Source organism: Saccostrea echinata, unplaced genomic scaffold (genome assembly GCF_033153115.1).
Source record: "Saccostrea echinata isolate AGI-Se365-2 ecotype Australia unplaced genomic scaffold, CSIRO_AGI_Sech_v1 ptg000006l, whole genome shotgun sequence".
Lineage (NCBI taxonomy): Eukaryota > Metazoa > Mollusca > Bivalvia > Ostreida > Ostreidae > Saccostrea > Saccostrea echinata.
Window position 1 is genome coordinate 13,630,693 of NW_026889755.1, and position 21,505 is coordinate 13,652,197.

General features: G+C 33.7%; 1 protein-coding gene across 1 annotated transcript in view; it reads right to left on the reverse strand.

Moving 5' to 3' along the window:
• Positions 1-251: 251 nt before the first annotated feature.
• Positions 252-21,505, reverse strand: part of LOC133180118 (uncharacterized) — a 36,599-nt gene continuing 15,345 nt past the window's right edge. Inside the window, exons 4-7 of the mRNA XM_061314693.1 lie at positions 19,731-19,961; positions 15,146-15,397; positions 7,634-7,771; positions 252-394 (exon numbers count right to left, since the gene is read on the reverse strand). Coding sequence (XP_061170677.1) covers positions 252-394; positions 7,634-7,771; positions 15,146-15,397; positions 19,731-19,961 — 764 coding nt within the window. The remainder of the gene's footprint in view (positions 395-7,633; positions 7,772-15,145; positions 15,398-19,730; positions 19,962-21,505) is intronic.

Sequence of the window (21,505 nt, forward strand, 5' to 3'; positions counted from 1 at the left end):
GATGCTTTGTACCATCTTTGGTTAAAATTGACCCAATGGTTCTTCATCAGAAGTTTACAGACGGAGGAACAGACAGACGAACGGATGCTGGACAACAGGTGATCAGAAAAGCTATAAATTAAGCTTTCAGCTCAAATGAGCTAAAAACTATATAACATAAGAATATTTTTTTTTACTCTCAAGTACCCCAATCAGGTTTCTTTTAGCAATGTCTGCTGTTAAGATTGGTTAATTTAAAAAAAATGCTATCACTAACCATTAATACAGAGGGATCCCCTATATCCAGGAGAACATCCATCTAAACAAGTACCGTTTATATGATGACACTGTGACCCGTCTCGACATTGTCCACAACTTTGGCTGCATTTCAGTCCAAATACTCCACCGTCACATTCTTTTAAAGAGACATAAGAAAAGGTTTTAGTAAATCCCGAATGTCAGTGTATTATCAGTCAATATGGTGACGCAGTGTATTATTTACTGACATTTACCACTACATAGACTTTATTTGTAACAGATATTATCTTTTTTCAATTTTGATTTAGCAAAGAACATTTTCTACACAATATACTGTATTTTTTTCATATATAGCACGATACCTTAAAGTCATGAAACATCTAACGATATAGAGCAGTGACCGAAAATAAAAACCTACAAACAATACAAATCTGTGAACAATTTATAAAACATGGACTCCTGGAAATTCCAGAGAATGTCTAAGGTGCCTAGAAGAGTAGGCGTCCCCTGAAGTTACGCCACACTCTAATTACAAGAGAAACATAAATATCTGCTTTGGAGGTTAAATTGTTTATAATTGAAGATGATGGAATTCACTTACCACTCATGCACATGGATCCCTTATATCCAGGAGAACACCCATTTAAACATGTACCGTTTATATGATTGCAAGATGCCCCATCAAGACAGTGTCCACAGATTTTTTTGCAATTTAAGCCAAATTTTCCATCGTCACATCCTTAAAAAAATTGATGGGTTTTTTTTATATCTCAATTTTTTTCTTTTTTGTAAGAACCTTTCTTTGAATTGTTCTCTTCCTGTTCGTATGGTCATTAAGAAAATTAAAAAAGTTGACGAAATATAAATACCATTTCAAGTTTAGTAAAACCCAAATCGATTCAGGGATTATAAGTTTACTCATTTTTTTTTTTAAATATTTTGTTTTTAAAAATTCAAAATTCTCACTTTTAATACAAAGAGATCCCTCGTATCCGTCAGAACATCCCTCTAGACATGTACCGTTAACATGATGACATTGTGTATTACCAAGACAATGACCACATGTTTGATTACAGACTGCTCCGTACATTCCACCGTCACATACTTAAATATAGAAACACTTGATAAATTATCTTTTCGATTTAAATATCGGTTTAATAAAGTATGAAATCCTATTGCGATGTCAGTTCTTTATAGGTAGTAGAAAACACCTGCAAAATTTGTTTTAACTCATCTCTTTTAAAATAGACCAGAAAAAAAGAATTAAATTATTATAATGCCAGTTATAAATTATATTTTAAAAAATCATTATAAAACATGGCATATATTTGAACTATTTTGTAGGAAAAATTGAGACATCCCTTATATTGGACATACTGGAGGCTACATTTAGATTTGTTTTCTTAGATCTACATGCGATTTAGCCGTCCGTTCTCACATAAAGTGTAACCTGTGATTCATTCTTACAAATGAATAAAGGTTAAGTAGTATTAAGAGGTCAAATGTCAAATATTTTCACATCATCTGCTGACTCTCTCTCCTTTTTTGGATTTTTTTTAAGTCTCTAAAATATCTGAAATTCTGAATTCATGATTCAATTTTCCTCATATTGACATCCTTTAACATTTTATTTTTCATTTTAATTATTCTGTAGATTTTTGTGTAAAATCTGAATTATTCATTTTACATAAAAGAGATCTTATAGCATAATGACTTACCATTTTGCAACTACCGAGCTATATATATATCCTATATATGTTCTATTTTTATATCAAAGTATACTCAAAGTTATACAGATATCAATATTTTTTACACTGAATTTTAGAAACAAAATGATTACGGTTATAAATAGCATCACAAACATTTGTAATACATCTTATGGTAGTTTTAAACAATCAATATTCGTATGTCGAATGTCCGATTGCATCCCCTTTTTTTTCGGGAGTCTAGGCTATATTTCAAACTTTGTGGGCAAAAGATCTGTGGCTGATTTTCTTTCATATTACACATAGAGGGAGATGTTGTAAAGAACAAAATATAAACTTTTCAAAACATTGAATTTGAGAAAAAATTAGGCCCATCTGTTGTGTTCTACCTTAAGGGCATAGGATACTCAAAAAGGACAAGTTAGAGAAATTTGTACAAACAGTTTGTAAAGACATTACAGACTGTTAAACGGTAACTGCGGTACTGCACATTTGCGGGGCAAAATAATATAGTGTTGTGAAATGGGACTGAAAAGCAATTGTGTATTATACGTCATTTAATCATCTGTCACCAAAAGAGTTCCCAACCGTTATTAATTTGCCCTGCAAAAGAGTCGTACCGCAGTTATCTTGAAAGGGTAAATTAGTGCCAAAACACATATTTATCATGAAAGTTTCCCATCAAACCGGCATTGCTTTCTTTTCTCTCCAAATTTCTTAAATTGCAAGAAAATGCTAAAATGAAAAATAATTTTCGTTTAATATTACCAAGTTTAACCTTGTAACAGAAATACTTGGAGCCTTGATAAATACCCTGTCTGTTTGTATGACCATTAAACAAATTCAGAAGTTTAACGAAATATGGACATGGTTTCCATTTCAGTAAGTACTAAATAAACCCAAGGAAATATGAGTGCATTCTAGTTATATTTTTTGCAAATAATATGAAAATGAAAAGATACTTTTAAAATACTTTGTTTTAAAAATTCAAAATTCTCACTTTTACTACAAAGAGGTCTCTCGTATCCTGCAGAACATCCCTCTAGACATGTACCGTTAACATGATGACACTGTTTGTTCCCAAGACAATGACCACATGTTTGACTACAGGCTGCTCCATACATTCCACCGTCACATTCTAAATCATATAAAACACTTGATAAATTACTGATTGTATGCATACATTATTTGAATGAAGTATGACATTCTGTAGTGAAGGCAGTTCTTTTAAGGACATTGGGTGCTAAAACTCTTTTGAAACAGATTTTTAAGAAAAGTTTATGCAGGCTTTATAAGTGTTAAAACACATTTTTTTCACGATATTTTCTATCAAATCTTCTCCGCAAATGTATATGTTTATATTTATAAAGTATAATGAAATTCAACGCAAAAAAAAATGCGGAATGAGATGATTTCTGAGCAAAGCTATAAAATTGTTTCATTTTTCCATGTTTTATATTTAAAAAAATATACTTTGAGCTTTGATAAATACTTATATTTTTTCTTAACTTTGAGTATCCTATCATTTTCCACATGCGACAAAAAATCAATAAAACAAAAAAGCCTACATCTATCACAATAACTTTTGTATATGAATTAAAAGAATGTGGTATAAATAGATTTCATATTTTTTTCTTTATACTTTATGTATAAATTTTTCTTTTCTTTCTTTTCTCTTTTGGTATATCAAATCTATCCGTTATGCCATCACAGTGTGAATCAAAAGCACTAGACCGATGCCCAAACACTAGTAAAAATTCGATCGGGCTAGTAAATGCAGATCGGCACTAGCCGAACTAGTAGAATTTCCACCTGTATTAATCCACCTCAATCTCAGTATTATAAATAACAGTAAAAATAATTGTCTAAAAAGAATGATTTTTTGATTGATTTTTCCAACATTTTTAATGATATTCTTATCTTTTTGCCCATACTGATTTGGTTATATCTATTTTGTCGATTCCGGTTTCCCCGTTTGAATGGCTAATGAATGCAAAGAAAAGAAAGAGACCGTCACTGACATCAAGAAATGCTTTCAATTAAAGCGCACCTGAGTTTCTAACAATGGAAAGATTGGTAGGTAGTGGGCCTTGCCTCCTAAAAAAATGCTTATAATATAGTGCATGGGACTGTATCATTATGTAAAGCAAAATAGTTTAATAACAGGATCAAATAACCGACAAAAAAGGGTTCATTGAAAGAAGTAGGTACTATTTTAGCTATATTTTCCCTTAAAAAAATGTTTTCAAAAACTGTTGGAATTGGCTTAAGAATGAGTTGAGTATACTAGAGTGATAATTCATGAAAGACTATGATACGAAGGAGGACAATTCTGGAAATATAACGTCATTTATTTGGCATATTTCGAAGTTTTGAGCAGAAAAAGCGTCAACATGCTCCATTTCAGGATTATTATCATCGAAAATAGTGTCCACAGCCCTCGCCCACCTCAATTCTTGGATATGGTGTGTAAAATTCTTTGAAAAATCACTTCTCAAAATATTTGTGGGCGATGCTTGTTATCTAAATTATCTAAAAGAAAATTTCACTGAAAATTGATGTTCTCCTCAATTTAAAAAAAGAAGGAAAATACGACAAAACGCACTTCATGACGTCACAATAAGCGTTTAGAAAGTCATAGGAGGAAACGATTTGTTTGGTCTTAGTTCGTAGATTTCACCGATTCAGAAAGCATGAGTTTTAATTTCTTTTATCACTTTCATATCTTTTAAAAAAAATAATGGGTAAGATATGCATTGAAACTGTACCTTGTTCTGTAAGTTTTCAAATCAAATTATGAGCTTTGTTGATTTAATCTAAAGGAATGAAAGAAAACTGTCATTTTAGATTTCACACTTTCGGGGAGCTAGAAAAAAAGTTATTAGGGCTAGTATCACAAGAAATGGTAATAATTCGATATGCAAACGGATACATATACGAATGCATTGGATGGAACAAATTTAAGTAAAAGGAATAACATGAAATCACGTGCTCTCTCTTGAGCTACATGTACCTAAAGCACGATTTGCATTTCTCTCTGTGAAGCAGATGCTTATATAGCTAATAATATAGTGTTGTGAAATGGGACCGAAAAGCAATTGTGTATTATACGTCATTTAATCATCTGTCACCAAAAGAGTTCCCAACCGGTTTTAATTTGCCCTGCAAAAGAGTCGTACCGCAGTTATCTTGAAAGGGTAAATTAGTGCCAAAACACATATTTATCATGAAAGTTTCCTATCAAACCGGCATTGCTTTCTTTTCTCTCCAAATTTCTTAAATTGCAAGAAAATGCTAAAATGAAAAATAATTTTCGTTTAATATTACCAAGTTTAACCTTGTAACAGAAATACTTGGAGCCTTGATAAATACCCTGTCTGTTTGTATGACCATTAAACAAATTCAGAAGTTTAACGAAATATTGACATGGTTTCCATTTCAGTAAGTACTAAATAAACCCAAGGAAATATGAGTGCATTCTAGTTATATTTTTTGCAAATAATATGAAAATGAAAAGAAACTTTTAAAATACTTTGTTTTAAAAATTCAAAATTCTCACTTTTACTACAAAGAGGTCTCTCGTATCCTGCAGAACATCCCTCTAGACATGTACCGTTAACATGATGACACTGTTTGTTCCCAAGACAATGACCACATGTTTGACTACAGGCTGCTCCATACATTCCACCGTCACATTCTAAATCATATAAAACACTTGATAAATTACTGATTGTATGCATACATTATTTGAATGAAGTATGACATTCTGTAGTGAAGGCAGTTCTTTTAAGGACATTGGGTGCTAAAACTCTTTTGAAACAGATTTTTAAGAAAAGTTTATGCAGGCTTTATGTGTTAAAACACATTTTTTTCACGATATTTTCTATCAGATCTTCTCCGCAAATGTATATGTTTATATTTATAAAGTATAATGAAATTCAACGCAAAAAAATGCGGAATGAGATGATTTCTGAGCAAAGCTATAAAATTGTTTCATTTTTCCATGTTTTATAGTTAAAAAAAATACTTTGAGCTTTGATAAATACTTATATTTTTTTTAACTTTGAGTATCCTATCATTTTCCACATGCGACAAAAAATCAATAAAACAAAAAAGCCTACATTTATCACAATAACTTTTGTATATGAATTAAAAGAATGTGGTATAAATAGATTTCATATTTTTTTCTTTATACTTTATGTATAAATTTTTCTTTTCTTTCTTTTCTCTTTTGGTATTTCAAATCTATCCGTTATGCCATCACAGTGTGAATCAAAAGCACTAGACTGATGCCCAAACACTAGTAAAAATTCGATCGGGCTAGTAAATGTAGACCGGCACTAGCCGAACTAGTAGAATTTCCACCTGTATTAATCCACCTCAATCTCAGTATTATAAATAACAGTAAAAATAATTGTCTAAAAAGAATGATTTTTTGATTGATTTTTCCAACATTTTTAATGATATTTTTATCTTTTTGCCCATACTGATTTGGTTATATCTATTTTGTCGATTCCGGTTTCCCCGTTTGAATGGCTACATGTAATGAATGCAAAGAAAAAGAAAAGAAAGAGACCGTCACTGACATCAAGAAATGCTTTCAATTAAAGCGCACCTGAGTTTCTAACAATGGAAAGATTGGTGGGTAGTGGGCCTTGCCTCCTAAAAATGTTTGTAATATAGTGCATGAGACTGTATCATTATGTAAAGCAAAATAGTTTAATAACAGGATCAAATAACTGACAAAAAAGGGTTCATTGAAAGAAGTAGGTACTATTTTAGCTATATTTTCCCTTAAAAAGATGTTTTCAAAAACTGTTGGAATTGGCTTAAGAATGAGTTGAGTATACTAGAGTGATAATTCATGAAAGACTATGGTATGAAGGAGGACAATTCTGGAAATATAATGTCATTTATTTGGCATATTTCGAAGTTTTGAGCAGAAAAAGCGTCAACATGTCCCATTTCAGGATTATTATCATCGAAAATGGTGTCCATAGCCCTTGCCCACCTCAATACTCGGATATGGTGTGTACAATTCTTTGAAAATTCACTTCTCAAAATATCTGTGGGCGATGCTTGTGATATAAATTATCTGAAAGAAAATTTCACTGAAAATTGATGTTCTCCGCAATTTAAAAAAAAAAGAAAATACGACAAAACGCACTTCATGACGTCACAATAAGCGTTTAGAAAGTCATAGGAGGAAACGATTTGTTTGGTCTTAGTTCGTAGATTTCAACGATTCAGAAAGCACGAGTTTTAATTTCTTTTATCACTTTCATATCTTTTAAAAAAATAATGGGTAAGATATTCATTGAAACTGTACCTTGTTCTGTAAGTTTTCAAATCAAATTATGAGCTTTGTTGATTTAATCTAAAGGAATGAAAGAAAACTGTCATTTTAGATTTCACACTTTCGGGGAGCTAGAAAAAAGTTATTAGGGCTAGTAAAATTTTGCCATTTTGCTAAACAAAAACATTGTGGCGCACACTGTTATCACAAGAAATGGTGATAATTCGATATGTAAACGGATACATATACGAATACATTGGATGGAACAAATTTAAGTAAAAGGAATAACATGAAATCACGTGCTCTCTCTTGAGCTACATGTACCTAAAGCACGATTTGCATTTCTCTCTGTGAAACAGATGCTTATATAGCTACTAACATAAGTTTTACTTACTCTGACTACAGCGAGGTCCTTTATATCCCGGTATACACTCGAGACAGTTCCCTGAAGAAATATTACATCTCTGATCAAGACACATTTCTGGACATAATTGGTCACAATATTTTCCGTAATACTTAGAACCAGGGCACCCTGTTAAAGTACAAGAAAATTTAATTTTTTTACATACATCAGTAGGTCAACAAAATAAAAGGCTTACCTGTGCCATCTTGGTCTTGCCGTCAGTCCGAAAATTACTTGGAAGGATAAATGTTACAAGTTTTCTTTTTCAAACATACTCAATATAACCACTGAATATATGATTAAATAATTGTTATATTCTTTGAAAAATGATTTTTTAATAAGTAAATTGAATACATTTAGCTGCTTAAAGTTTCATTTTTCATTGACAAATTCTCAATAATGTCCTAAAAAGTGAAATATCATTGTATAAATTTAAAGGAGACGAAAAAAAGAAGATATTTGAACATAAAAAGAAAGAATTTTATTTCGTAATATTTCAGAGATTTATTCTATGCATCATTTACAACCGAAAAAAATAAAAATAACAACAACAAAAAAATCAAGAATATAAACCAATCCATGCATCTGTTTTCTTTTCTTTTTTTTTGGTAGCATGTCCTTCAAAGATTTTTACAAATTATCAATTTGAAAATAACTTTAACCCTATTATGGCTTCACCATAGCCCAATGGGCATTGATTAAACCAAACTGGGCACAATCTGGGATTGACTGCACATTAATATAACTTGTTATGATTCTTGAAGAGTTTTCCCATTGATTCCAATGTACATCTTTGATCAACTATTGTGGCTCATCCTACCGCAGGAGCCTTGTTTCTCATCCTCAAGATATGACATCAAAGCCCAGTTGTTTATAGATTTTTCTAAAATCCCTATAATCAAGTGTATTAATTTTACTTTCTATAGTGGCCACATCCTATATGCTGGGATTATGTCTTGAATGATTTTAAATTATCATATGATAAAAAAAAACCCGTATCATTAAACTTGTCTTGTTTTGTCCAGAGCTCCTTGAATAAAATTTCAAAGGACGCTACCAAATTTTTACCTTTTTAAAATTATCCCCTTGAAAGAGAATATATTCTCTCATTTTAAATTGAAAGGATGCTTTGCAGCGAGTCTTGTTGAAATTCTACCGGGTTTTCTTCAGAGAAAGTAGAAATATATAAGTGTACAGAAGGGCAGACAGACAGATAAACAGACAGGGGACGCTGGGGACGTGTGATCAGAAAAGCTGAACTCAGTTCATCCTAACATGTCAGTTAGTATAAATTCCTATTTCACAACAACAGTATATACCATTGACATTGATGTATATATTGACATAAATGTACACATAATTTCCGTTTTTACATTAAATCAAACCTTATTTTAGAAGAATGAGAATTTGAAATGCTTTAATAGAACAAATGTAAACATTGTTGCATCTATACTACTATATTAAAATTATAGACTCGAATTTTTGTCCTTAAATGCCGATAAATTGGAAGAGTACTGCATGTCTTTTGTTTTATATTTTTTAAACATCATTGGTACTTGAGGATTACCAATTTGTTTTAATTTTTTCTCAGTTAAGCTTTGCTAATTAATAATCAACGAAAATTCCGGAAATCATCTGGATTTTTGGGATTTTACAATCTTGCGCGTGCGCATTATATTCACGCTAAATCACGGTGTTCAAATCAGAGAAGACATAAGTACTAAGTAGATATATATTTGTTATTTTATAATTTCTCTAATAAGAAATCAAAAATATATATGAACAGAATATATAGCAAATTTCCAATGAAAATTAACACGTATTTGTATTATCATTTCTGAGTTTATCAATGCAAATATGATATTGTTTCCACGTGGGTAATCATTCGCCATCTCTGAGACACATTTATTATATGTCATTTATGTCTCTGGCAAAAATTTGCAATGCTTGCGCCGTGCACCTCCCACGTGTACCATCAAAGAAAGCATTTTATTTATATTTAAATTCACCTCCAAAAATTTCTTTAACTTTCAAAAAAAAAGTGGGTGAAATATGTAAATTATTGTTATTGATCTTCAGTAAGTTATATAGAAGGGACAGTCTGTTCTTCTAAATATGTAAAGGTTGTCATGGTAACTACACTTGATAGGTAGTCTGAAGTCAGCCCTTGCGGCCCGTACAGTTCATTCTATCAATGCTGGTAAAATATCGATCGTTTGTAAAATATAATCCATGCATAGTAAACCTCAAAACTATGAGGTGGGACAAAATTAAGATCGTAAAAAATATTTATTCATTGATGAAATGAATTATATTTAATCGTAGCAAACAAACTAACGTTTTATTAAATCGCCACAAGAAAAAAATACACCTGCGTGAAAACAAGTTGTCTTCTTCAGCAGCCATGACAGTTCTCATGTGATGTAATGACTTTTGATTGAAAACGTTTAATACTGCAGTAGATTAGCTTTTGGTATCACTAAACAGATATATGAATGTTTATGAGGTGTGTATTTTATTTTTGTTGCATTATTTACGTATGAAGTAAGAAAAATTCCCATATTCAGTTCAAGATCCGCTCCCAAATTCTCATTGGCTGTCCCAAAATAAAATCGGTCAAGGTTCAGTAAACTTTAAAGTTTGCGGTAAACTCCGACTTTACTAAATATTTTACATCAGAAACATTTATTTTAAAATGTTTCTGATTACATTGTATGATTTCAATTAAAAACTGGAAATGATATTGTATGATCCAAAAAAGGGTGTATCCCCCCACCCCCAAGAAAAGGCTTCATTATAACAACAAGAAGTACTTTCAGGGGTGTGCAATTACCATCGCCCGACGCCCGGGGCTACCAATTTTAGAGGTCGGGCTATCATAAATCTATACTGCGTTAGCCCGTCGGGCTAGTAAATCTAAAAGGAAAGTTTAGATATATTAACGTGGACTGAATTGATATATGAATTAACTTTGTCGTAAAATCATAATCTTTAATTCGTTTTAGCCTATATGACTGTATTGTGTGGCTAACGCCAGTCGTTTCAGTGACAATTATAGTCAATGAAAATAGGGAGAAGCACCTGACAATAACAAAGTGCAAATCATTACTTGTTTTATTTATTTCAACTAAAATGTTTTTGTACCTTTTGGTATACCTATACATGTATTATTTTCGGTAGTTAATGGGCCAGTGACTGGCAACCTCTGGCTAGTAACTTTGTTACTGCCACTAGCCCGACGGGCTAGTAACTAAGTTTTGTAATTGCACACCCCTGACTTTCAAGTTCCTACTTAGGATAGTTACCCTTGTTTGGCTATTTCTAAGATAATGATAATTTATGTTTCCCATATATTTTTATACTTAGTATAAACAAGAGGCCCATGGGCAACATCGCTCACCTGAGCAACTATGGTCAATTACTCTAACCCAAACAGCTTTAACAAATCAAAAATATCTGTACAAATTTAGTTTTTTATATTAAATTTTTTACATGTAAAAATTTCAAAGATTTTCATAACAGTCAATATTTTGTTCACCCCTCTCCCATTGTGGTTGTACCCTATCATGACCCCCTGTGATCGTCATCATCAAATTTGAATGTACATTATATGAATTTACTTTTCACAAAATCTCTCTGGTCAAATAGTTAAGTTTTGGAAAAGAAAATTCATAAAAAAAAATTCCTATAAATACTCCCATAGATACCCCTCCCCAATTGTGGCCCCACCCTACCCCCAGGGGTCATGAAAGGTCATGATAAGATTTAAACAAAATTGAAAATGCTTCCACATAAGTTTCAACATTCCTTGCTAAAAGGTTCTTGAGAAGATTTTTAAAGATTTTCCCTATATATTACTATGTAAAATTTCAACCCCCTATTGAGGCCCCTCCCTACCCCTGGGGTCATGATTTTAACAGTTTAGAATCTACACTACCTGAGGATGCTTCCACATAAGTTTCAACTTTCCTGGCCAAATGGTCCTTGATAAGATTTTTAAAGATTTACCAACAAATTTCAATATTTCTTAATTATCTCCCCTTGAAAGACCCATTCTGGCGCTACGCCGATACGCAACAATTTTGCAACCCCAGCCCCCCCCCCCCCGAATTATATTCACATTCATTGTTTATTTCAAAAGTACCTTACAATATGAATGTGTCGATGTATCTATTTTGTAAATGTCCAATATGCACATGGATGCATTCATAACAATGTCAACCCGTGCCCGCACGGGTCAAAGTCTAGTAAGTATACAACTATATTATGTACAGAAGGGGAATATCGTTAAACTCACCATAAACTTCAAATTCACACAATTCATTATATGCATATTGTGAGTAGTAGCTGGGATATGTCATGTCTGGTCTCCGCTCGTTGTAGTATATAACGTATCTTCCGTGTAATGGACAACTTATGGTCTGGTTTTCAATGGGTGTACCGTCTACAGTTTGTAATTCATGGAAACATAGACTACCGTTGTCCTTAGAAGCATCATTCGAAACATAAACGAAAAATCCAGCAAATCTGTTGTAGAATGAACCAGGGCCTAAAAATTAAATTATCTATCAATATTAATATTGTTTTTATAGATTTAATGTACCCCGTCCGTCCGTTTATCATACTTGTTCGCTCTTGCTTCTTCCTCATATTGTCAGAAATACCACAACTTCCTTTCGCCCAAAAATCTCTGAAAGTTCGTCCAACGTTATCTTCGATCTCCCAAAGACCTTTGAGAGTCTTATAAAATAAACCCATAATGTTTTGAACACCATATGGAATACATGCCTGAGAACAATTTGGAATATCGCAGAGAAACCAGCTAAGCGTACAGAAAAACGCATCGTATTTTATATCTATGTGTGATCAAAGTCTACTTAATAGATAATTGAGAGGGCTATGAGTAGTCCTGAACACTGATTCAAGACCTGAGCAGAGAGCGACTGCTACGGCAATACCATCAATTGCTTATCACATAACAGGTGAATTGTGATTCTCTCCCTAACATAGAAAAAGTAAGGGTTTCAGAGAGCTATGAGAGTTTAAAATTGCCAAAAGGTCTCTAGCAATCTCCTCGAGGTTTGTGTAAGCAGGCCTCTAGATTTTATTCTTTTATCTGTAATTCAAATTGAACTGTACATGTAAATTAACACGTGGTTTTACTGAACTATTTACCTTTTAAAGAGATGACGTCTCCTGTCAAAATAACTAAATGAAAATGAGCGAAGAAATACGTTGTTTAAGAATTATAAGATATAAATGTTTTTGACACACATTCCGTAAAAATGCTTTAAAATTCTTCGACCAAGCTACTTCACAAATGTTTCAATTAAAAAGGTCCGCTGACCCTTTGACCACAAAATGAGAACAGATATTTGAAAGCATCCTGTAGATTTTAAATATATTTACCTCAATTATTTTTTAATTGCACATGATTGAAAAATGATGTCTCCTCGAAAAAATAATATCAAAAGTTTAAACTTTTTGAAGAATTCACTATATTCTAGCCTCAGATTATGGCCCTGGGTCCAGATTTTGTACCAGTTGAAATAACAATGCCGTGCAAGAAACACACCATACAGTTCACAAAACAGAACGAACAGCGCACAAACGAATCGTTATGTTCACAAAACGAACCCTACCGTTCACAAAACGAAACGAACTTTGCCAGAAGCGAAACTGACCGTTCACAAAACGAAACGTACCGTTCATCAATCGTTTTTGAAATTATTATGCAAGCCACACCCCAAAAGCGTTCCAAACCGTCCAATGAACAAATCGGTCATTTTTCTTTTTTTCCTCTCAATAGCGTCCGTTAAAGGAGGACGGAGATTATCCCTAACGATTCGAAACATTCTTGTCAGGTATCGTGCATCTGGACTTAAATATGTTAATATAAAGAAACTAATCGAAACTATTTGAGACATGAAAACAACTCGACAGAGTGCGAGGCGATTCCTTAGTCGTTATGCATCAACGGTTTGTGCTTGTGATCTTTTTATTTGTGAGCAATTATAATGTAATTTTTAAATTGATCCTTTTGGTGTTTGACTCACTAGAAAAAAAAAAACATTCAAAAGTAAAAGTAACATAATTAGTATAAAATATTACTTTATTTTTTGTGCTAAAAACGCATTATTTTTTTTTCAATATTTCATCAATGTGTAAAAACGCATTATTTTTTTTTTTAAGTTTTAATCAAGAAATCGGTTAAGGCAATTACAATTCCATCCACAATGTATTTATTATACTGCAAAGACAAATTTTAGAAATAAATAATCTGTCAAGAAATAGATGTTATTTTTTTTATAGGAAGCAGCAACGACAAGAACTTAAAAAGAACGGTAGACGAAATAAAAGAGCGATGGGGGATTTATAATATTAAACTTCGCCAAGAGCTCTGTACTTTGAAGTGAAAGTTGCGGGTCTTTCGGATGACACCTTAAAACCAGAGGCCTCGAGTCAAAGCAGGCGTTAGCAATATAAGGATCCCTCACTTCTTAACGACCCTGAGTACCGAGTTTAAGTCTAATTTTGAAGCCGTTCACCAATAGCTCGTGACAAAATTCTCGAACTAACAACTTCTTACTAAAACCACATATAATTTATTTAAAAGCAACTTTTTACTAAATGCTTGCGACATTGTCCTTTCATTAACATAAAATGAAGAGATTAATAAAAAAAAATGAATGAATGAATAAATAAGTGATTTTACTGAGTTACCAATCATATTCTAAAATGTACATGCTCCGCCCACTTAATTTGCAAACCGTTCACCATCATCACACAAAACATAAATGAATGCAGGTTACAGAGACGAACGGAATACTTACTTGGAGCATTTCCTGTCCTGTAGTATATGTGGATGTGACTGATGCTGACTATACTCCCTAGATCCACCCACCATGTTGCTGTCTGTCTTCCATCGGATATTGAACATTGGTTACCCCCAGCTGAACGATCAGAATATTCGCCATCTACCGCTTTTGCTGCTCCCCAAGCTGAAGGTTGAATTGGCGAATTGTACTGCTGCCAGGAAGGTCTCTTTAAAGCTAGATTAACTTGTGACGAATAATCAATATATAATATAAATTGAAATTAAACATAAATATCATAGTGTCTGATTAGACGACAGCTTAAAAAGAGAAGGATATAGTATTTAATTGTTAGGGAAAAGAAATACAGGAACAGCCTACCATAACTACAGTGAGGGCCTTCATATGTTGGAGTACAACCATTTACACAGTTACCGGTGACGGCGTCACATTGTTGTCCTTGACAGTTTTCTGAACATAATTGGCTACAGTTTTCTCCGTAATACCCAGGAACAGGGCAGCCTTTGCAAGAAATGAAATTCTATACTCCTGATTAGTGGAACAATTTAGTGTTTCATCTCCCTTCGTCAATAATAGACACACAGAAAATCGCATTATTAAGGTAAAATGTACAAAACGGAAAGTTATCAAATACAGGTTATACGAACAGTAATGTGTTGGAGCTCACCATAGACTTCCACTTCACACAGTTCGTTAAATGCGTCTTCAGAGTAGTAACTAGGATATGTGACATCCGGTCTCCTCTCGTTGTAGTATATAACGTATCTGCCGTACACTGAGCAGTTGATCCTCTGGTCTTCTGTAGGTGTACCACTCACATTCTGTAATTCGTGGAAACAAAGTCTTCCGTCTTCTCTTGATGTAGTCTTTGAAACATAGAGAAAAAACCCAGCGAATCGACTAACGTACCCACTTGGACCTAAAAAGGATACATTCTCAAATTCATAATTCCAGGTGAAGGAGTTATCTTATAAGAATAGTTGAAAATACCACAATCTTCAAATGTGATTTGTATGAAAAGTGACGTAACAGGATATGTTGAGTAAAAGTAATCATAAAGTACGAGAATGAATTCAACACCTACCCAGTGAACTCAAAATAAAAGACGCAATAGATTCTTCCATGTCCGCTTCATATTTTTATGTTTTATTGTCTATAAAGGATAATGGTCAACTAATAACTGTATGACAATGGATATAACTTGATCTTTTCCATCATCAACTTATCGTATTTAAGTAGTATTCTTACATCACTTTGGATATGGCGTTAATGCCATAACTGATCTTTTACTTCAAGGGGCTTGTTCAAAATACAATCAATATTTAAACTGAGGCAAGATACTGACAAATACGTTTATGTTTTAAGGATTTGGTTGATTGATTAATTATTATTAAGATTAATAATAATAATCATAATATTATTATGATTTATTATTATTAAAAATTGTCGAGTCGGGAATTTTTCAGCCATATTTCGACGTTCTGTGGCCGGTTTTGATAGTTTTTGGGTTTCTCTGGCGGCCCCCATTGAGCTATTCTTTTTTGAAAACCAGAGAAAAGATTTTTTGCTTGCCAAGGAGGTTGTTATCCTTGAGACAGGATGCAACTTAACGTCCCATCCGGTATTTCGTGATGGACATAAATTCGTGGGTCTCTTTAAACCTCGAACACAACGAAAATAAAAACCCCTTGAAATACGTGATTTCACAGTGTTTTAAAATTGTACAAGGATTAATGTTTGTAAAAAGATCATGCATTGTTTGCATTATTAAAAAACTTATTTTGTATAGGCGAAAAATCTACATTCTGTTAGAATATGGTTTATGGTTATTGCACTGTCACAAGATATACATTCAGGTTGATGTACCCTGTTCAGGAGACCTATATGAATGAGTAAACCTTGAATGTCCGATATGTATTCTTGATATAACGACTTCGTCTTGACGTTTCAGGCCGAAATCAGATGACTGTTTAGCTTTGTTTATGATTATCACAAAATTTCCAATATATTTGCCAAAGAGAATTAACATAAATTTTCATTAAATATTTCAGATAAGTGTAAGGTATTTTTAAAGTGTACACTTTAATACTGAAGTGCATTTTTCACAGCACTATCAGCCGCAGTATTTCCAAGGATACCAATATGACTTGGATTCCAGCAAAATTCCACAATTTTACCTTGTTTATTAAAACGATAGTTCTTTGTAAATATATCCAGAATGTCTGTTTGCTTCTTTGTTTAACGTCCTTTTCGAAAAATTTTCACTCATATTGAAACCCCATCACTTGCCTGTGAAGAGGTGCAAATTTTGGACGTATACTCGGCACTCAGGGCCAATGAGCAGTGAGGAATCTTTTTCGTGCTAGCACCTACTGTGACACGGGACCTCAGTTTATACGGTCTCATCCGAAGGACCGGTCTCCACGACCCGCAGTGGGATTCGAACCAGAGAAAAAAAAGGATCAACTCCTTATTCTGCGACTCTAGAGCAAACGCTCTAACCAATGCGCCTCGCAGACGCTTATATCAAGAATGTATGGGTGATCAATGTTCATAATGTGTATAGATTGTAAGCAGGAGAGGGAGTCTGAAACAATGTAAAGTATTTGTCGTTTGAAGATTGAAAACTAGTAAATTCAAATGCAAGTTCGGCTGTGAAATTAAAATTGTTGCTTCATTCGGAAGTCGTGTATAGAACACATTATTTCTAGCCACTGGAGCGGCAGCAACGTTATTATCGCCTTTTGAACCATCTGTATAGATCTTAATTGAAGAATATTTCAGCTTATTTCTGTTTGAAAACAATGGGATTACGTTTCTGACTTAATGAATTCGGTAAGGGATATGTTTTAGCTGGTTTAATTAATTTCCATGGCAGTATTTCAAAATGACTTGTAGATTTTACAATATTCAACGGTAAATCGGAATCTCTGACAATATTTTAAAATCTTAACCCAATTTATTTTACGCATTTTTACAAGGATTTGAACAACCCAGTAAAGAGTCGGCTTTTAGCAACATCTACGGTCCTAATAATAACATTTTGTAAATACAATCTATCGTTGAGACATATTTTGTCTAACGTTTCATACCATTTGTTAGGTCATTGCTTTTATACATGTACTAAGTTTGATTACACTTAAATTTTCCATCAAAGGAATTGACGCTGGCAACATTCTTATTTATTTTCTCATTATTCTAATTATTTATTTTCAGTATATACTAAGACTAAGCCCCCCCTCCCGAATGGAACCCCTGACCCAAGGGTCATGAAATTCACAATTTTGGAAGAGGCACTCTTCCTCCTTATAACTATGTACTTAGTTCATCGGCTTAATACCCAGGAGCAGAGGAGATTTTCAAAGCATTAATTTATTTTCAGTATATGATAAATAAGCCCCCACCCCCAAGGAACTCCTGACCCAGGGGCCATGAAATTCGCAATTTTGGAAAAGGCACTCTTCCTCATCATAACTATGTACTTAATTCATTGGATTATTACCCAGGAGTAGAGGAGAAGATTCTCAAAGAATTAATGCATTTTCACTTTATAATTATAAGAGCCCTGCACTAAGAACACCTGAACCCTGGGGCCATGAAATTCACAATTTTGGAAGAGGCACTCCTCCTCCTCATAACTATATACTTACTTCATCAGCTTAATACCCAGGAGCAGAGGAGAAGATTTTCAAAGAAATAATGCATTTTCACCATATAATCATTAGAGCTCTGTCCTAACACCAGAACCCCTGATCCACGGGCAATGAAATTCACAATTTTGGAAGAGGCATTCTTTCATATCATATATATGTACTTAGTTCATCGGCTAAATACCTAGAATCAGATGAGAATATATGCATTTTCACTATATAATCATTAGAACCCCGATTAGCGCCAGAACCCCTGATCCAGGGGCCATGAAAAACACAATTTTAGTAGAGGGCTCAGTTCTTATTACAATCATGCCAACAGTTTGACTGCTTGATGCCCATGAGTGAAGAAGATTTTTAAAGATTGCATTAAGTTTGATGGTTTTAGCCCAACCCCTCAAACCCCAGGGGGGCAGGGGCCATAAATTTCACAATTTTTACTCCCCTTCACCCGTAGATGCTGTATGCCAAAATTGGTTGAAATTGATTCAGTGATTCCAGAGAAGAAGCTAAAAATGTTCAAAAGTTTACGACTGATTGACGACAGACAAAAATGATAGCAATAGGTAGCCTGAGTGAGTCAGGTGACCTAATAAGGGATCAGAGTATAACAAGGAAGTTCATAGAACAAAAACTTTAAAAAGAGTTGAAATATCACTTTAAATATTATTAATAAGAGAAGCATGTCTTAAATGTGTTGAAAGGATTATTTTACTGTGAACCATGTGGTTAGAGTTCAGTCAAAATCAGAGATACAAATTTTACATAATGGATGTGTATAGAAAAAAAAATCGTCTCAAAATCAACTGAACCATGATGATCGTATTGATAATAAAGCATCCCAATGTTGCGTTGATTTAACTTTGAATAAATCTTAACTCCTTTAAGTCTAGATTTTGGTCCACAACGTGGAGTTAAAATATTTATGAACCTAGTTCTAATTGTAACGGTGTAATTGTAACCCCGGCCGCGACTGACCTAAGTCGATAAAAATAGGTACGAACTGTTCCTCTGCCAGGCACTCGGCAATTAAAGTGAAAGTTGCGGGTCCCTCTGATGAGACCTTAAAAACCGAGCCCCCGTGTCTAGACAGACGTTGGAAAAATAAATTCCCTCAATGGCCCTGAATGCCGAGTAACGATCTAAATTTGAAGGCCTTCACTTGTATATGGTAAAACTAATTCTCGAAAGGGACTTAAAACAACATCAATCAATAACTTTCATCATCTGCAAGTGGTGTTTATTTCTCCCTTGTTTTTATACACAGGGACATCTGTGTACGATCACTTTCTAAACAGAGGCAGAAAATAGGCATACAAGTTGATATTATATCTATCGTCATCCTTCCTTATTGATGTAGCAATACACTATTCTAATCCTCGGTGATCGGAAAATCGTGAGTTTTCAAACCCCGGTCGCGACTGACCTAAGTATGTATATAAAAAAATAGGTATCAACTGTTCCTCAGCCAAGCGCAACGTAAACATTTTCCAAAAAAACCCATTAGAATATATCTCTGTTACATTTCATAAATACGTTTTCAAAATATATATGCAAAAGGAAAAATATCTGTTCTGTGTTACATTTACCGTTTATACCTACTGGGAAAATTATCCGTCCTGTAGTAGATGTTGATGTGACTGATGCTCACCACTCTCTGTAGATCCACTCTCCATGTTGCTGTATTATATCCGGATGCTGAAATTGTACACTGGTTTCCTGCTGATGAACGGTCAGAATATTTCCCATCTACCGCCTTCGCTGCTCCCCAAGTTGTAGACTGATTGGGAATAACGTTTTGTTGCCAGGCAGGTCTCCCTAATGCTAAATTTTCTTTACAGAAATAAATTAATTGAAATAATATTTTCCGTAATTCGACTTTTCTAAAAAACAACTTTAGTTTCGACGGTCAAGATACTAATGTATATCCCATTTACATTCAATGTTTGAGTTTTGATAACCAACAATATCATGCATATATGGCAATGCCAGAACAGTTTGTAATAGTTGTACATTTTTTTTAGCTCATCTCAAAATTGGACCATCTTTTGCATTACTCAAAATCTATATTGTTTGCTGGAATAATGTACATGTAGAAGTCAAGCAGACCAAATAAAAATATTATTCAATATTGCAACACCAAAGGTTGTTACATTGTTCTGCAAATTCAAGGTTTGAATTGACGTCTCATAAACACCACAGATTCTTGAAAAAATGACTTAAGCCTTAGACTGTTACGTGATCCTCAGCCCTGAGCTATATGCTCAAGTGAGCTTTTCTCATTACACATTGCCCGATGTCTTGGGATGACCAAAACGTTTTACAGATCGCCGTTTCCCTAAAGTTAAATGTGAATATACCGTTAAGCGGGTTTTTCTTGGCGGGTGTAAAATTTGGCGTTTTCTTGGCTAAAGGTATGCCAGTAATTTTGGCGTAATTTTTTTCCCCAACCACAGGGTTCCAACTCTTTGCAAAATAACACTAAGAAGAACACTGAATATTTAGCGATTAACACTTTAGCGGACTACTACCAAAACGCCAAAAATAAGCATTACGCTAAAATAACCCGCTATATGGTATGTCATTCTCTAAAACGTGATAGGAAAAAAAGGTATAGATTAGCTACGTGATCAAATTTCATGAAGCCAGCAGGACTTGATGCTACAGATAAACGTGTATATGCCGCTAGATATTTGTAAGTGATACAATATTAATTGTTAACTTTGACGTGAACCAGTTTTAGTTTTTGCAATTGTTCTAGCACAACTTTGTCAAATGAAATAAGTCATGAGTTTCACTATTTATATCTAAGAAGCAAAAAAGAAAGAAAAATACCACCTTAATTATGATCCAATTTACGTAAAACAGACGGTAAATAATGTTTTGCCCTTTTTATCTACTGACCTAGTTACATGTACTTGCCCCTTTAATATAAACAGGATCTATTTCGCAACAATAGCTTTTTCCAAAGATGAATATAGATGATACCCGTTGATATGATAAAGTACAGGCCGTACTACCCCAGTTGCATGCTGCACGAACAGTACACGCTTGATACGAAACGCTGTACCGTTTTACAGAAAACACTAAAGGTTTTGCACGAAACGCTGCAAGTAAAGATTTGTACATGGCTCTCATACGTTTTGTACACGATTCTCAAATGCTTTGGCCTCAATCAAGATATTCTAACTTAGATCTCATATCCAACCATGTTTGTTAGGTCACCTGAGTCACTCAGGTGACCTATTGCTATCTGTTTTCGTCCGTCGTCGTCCGTCGTGCGTTAACTTTTGAACATTTGTAACTTCTTTTCTAGAACCGCTCAACCAATTTCAACCAAATTTGGTATATAGCAACTATGGGTGAAGGGGAACAAA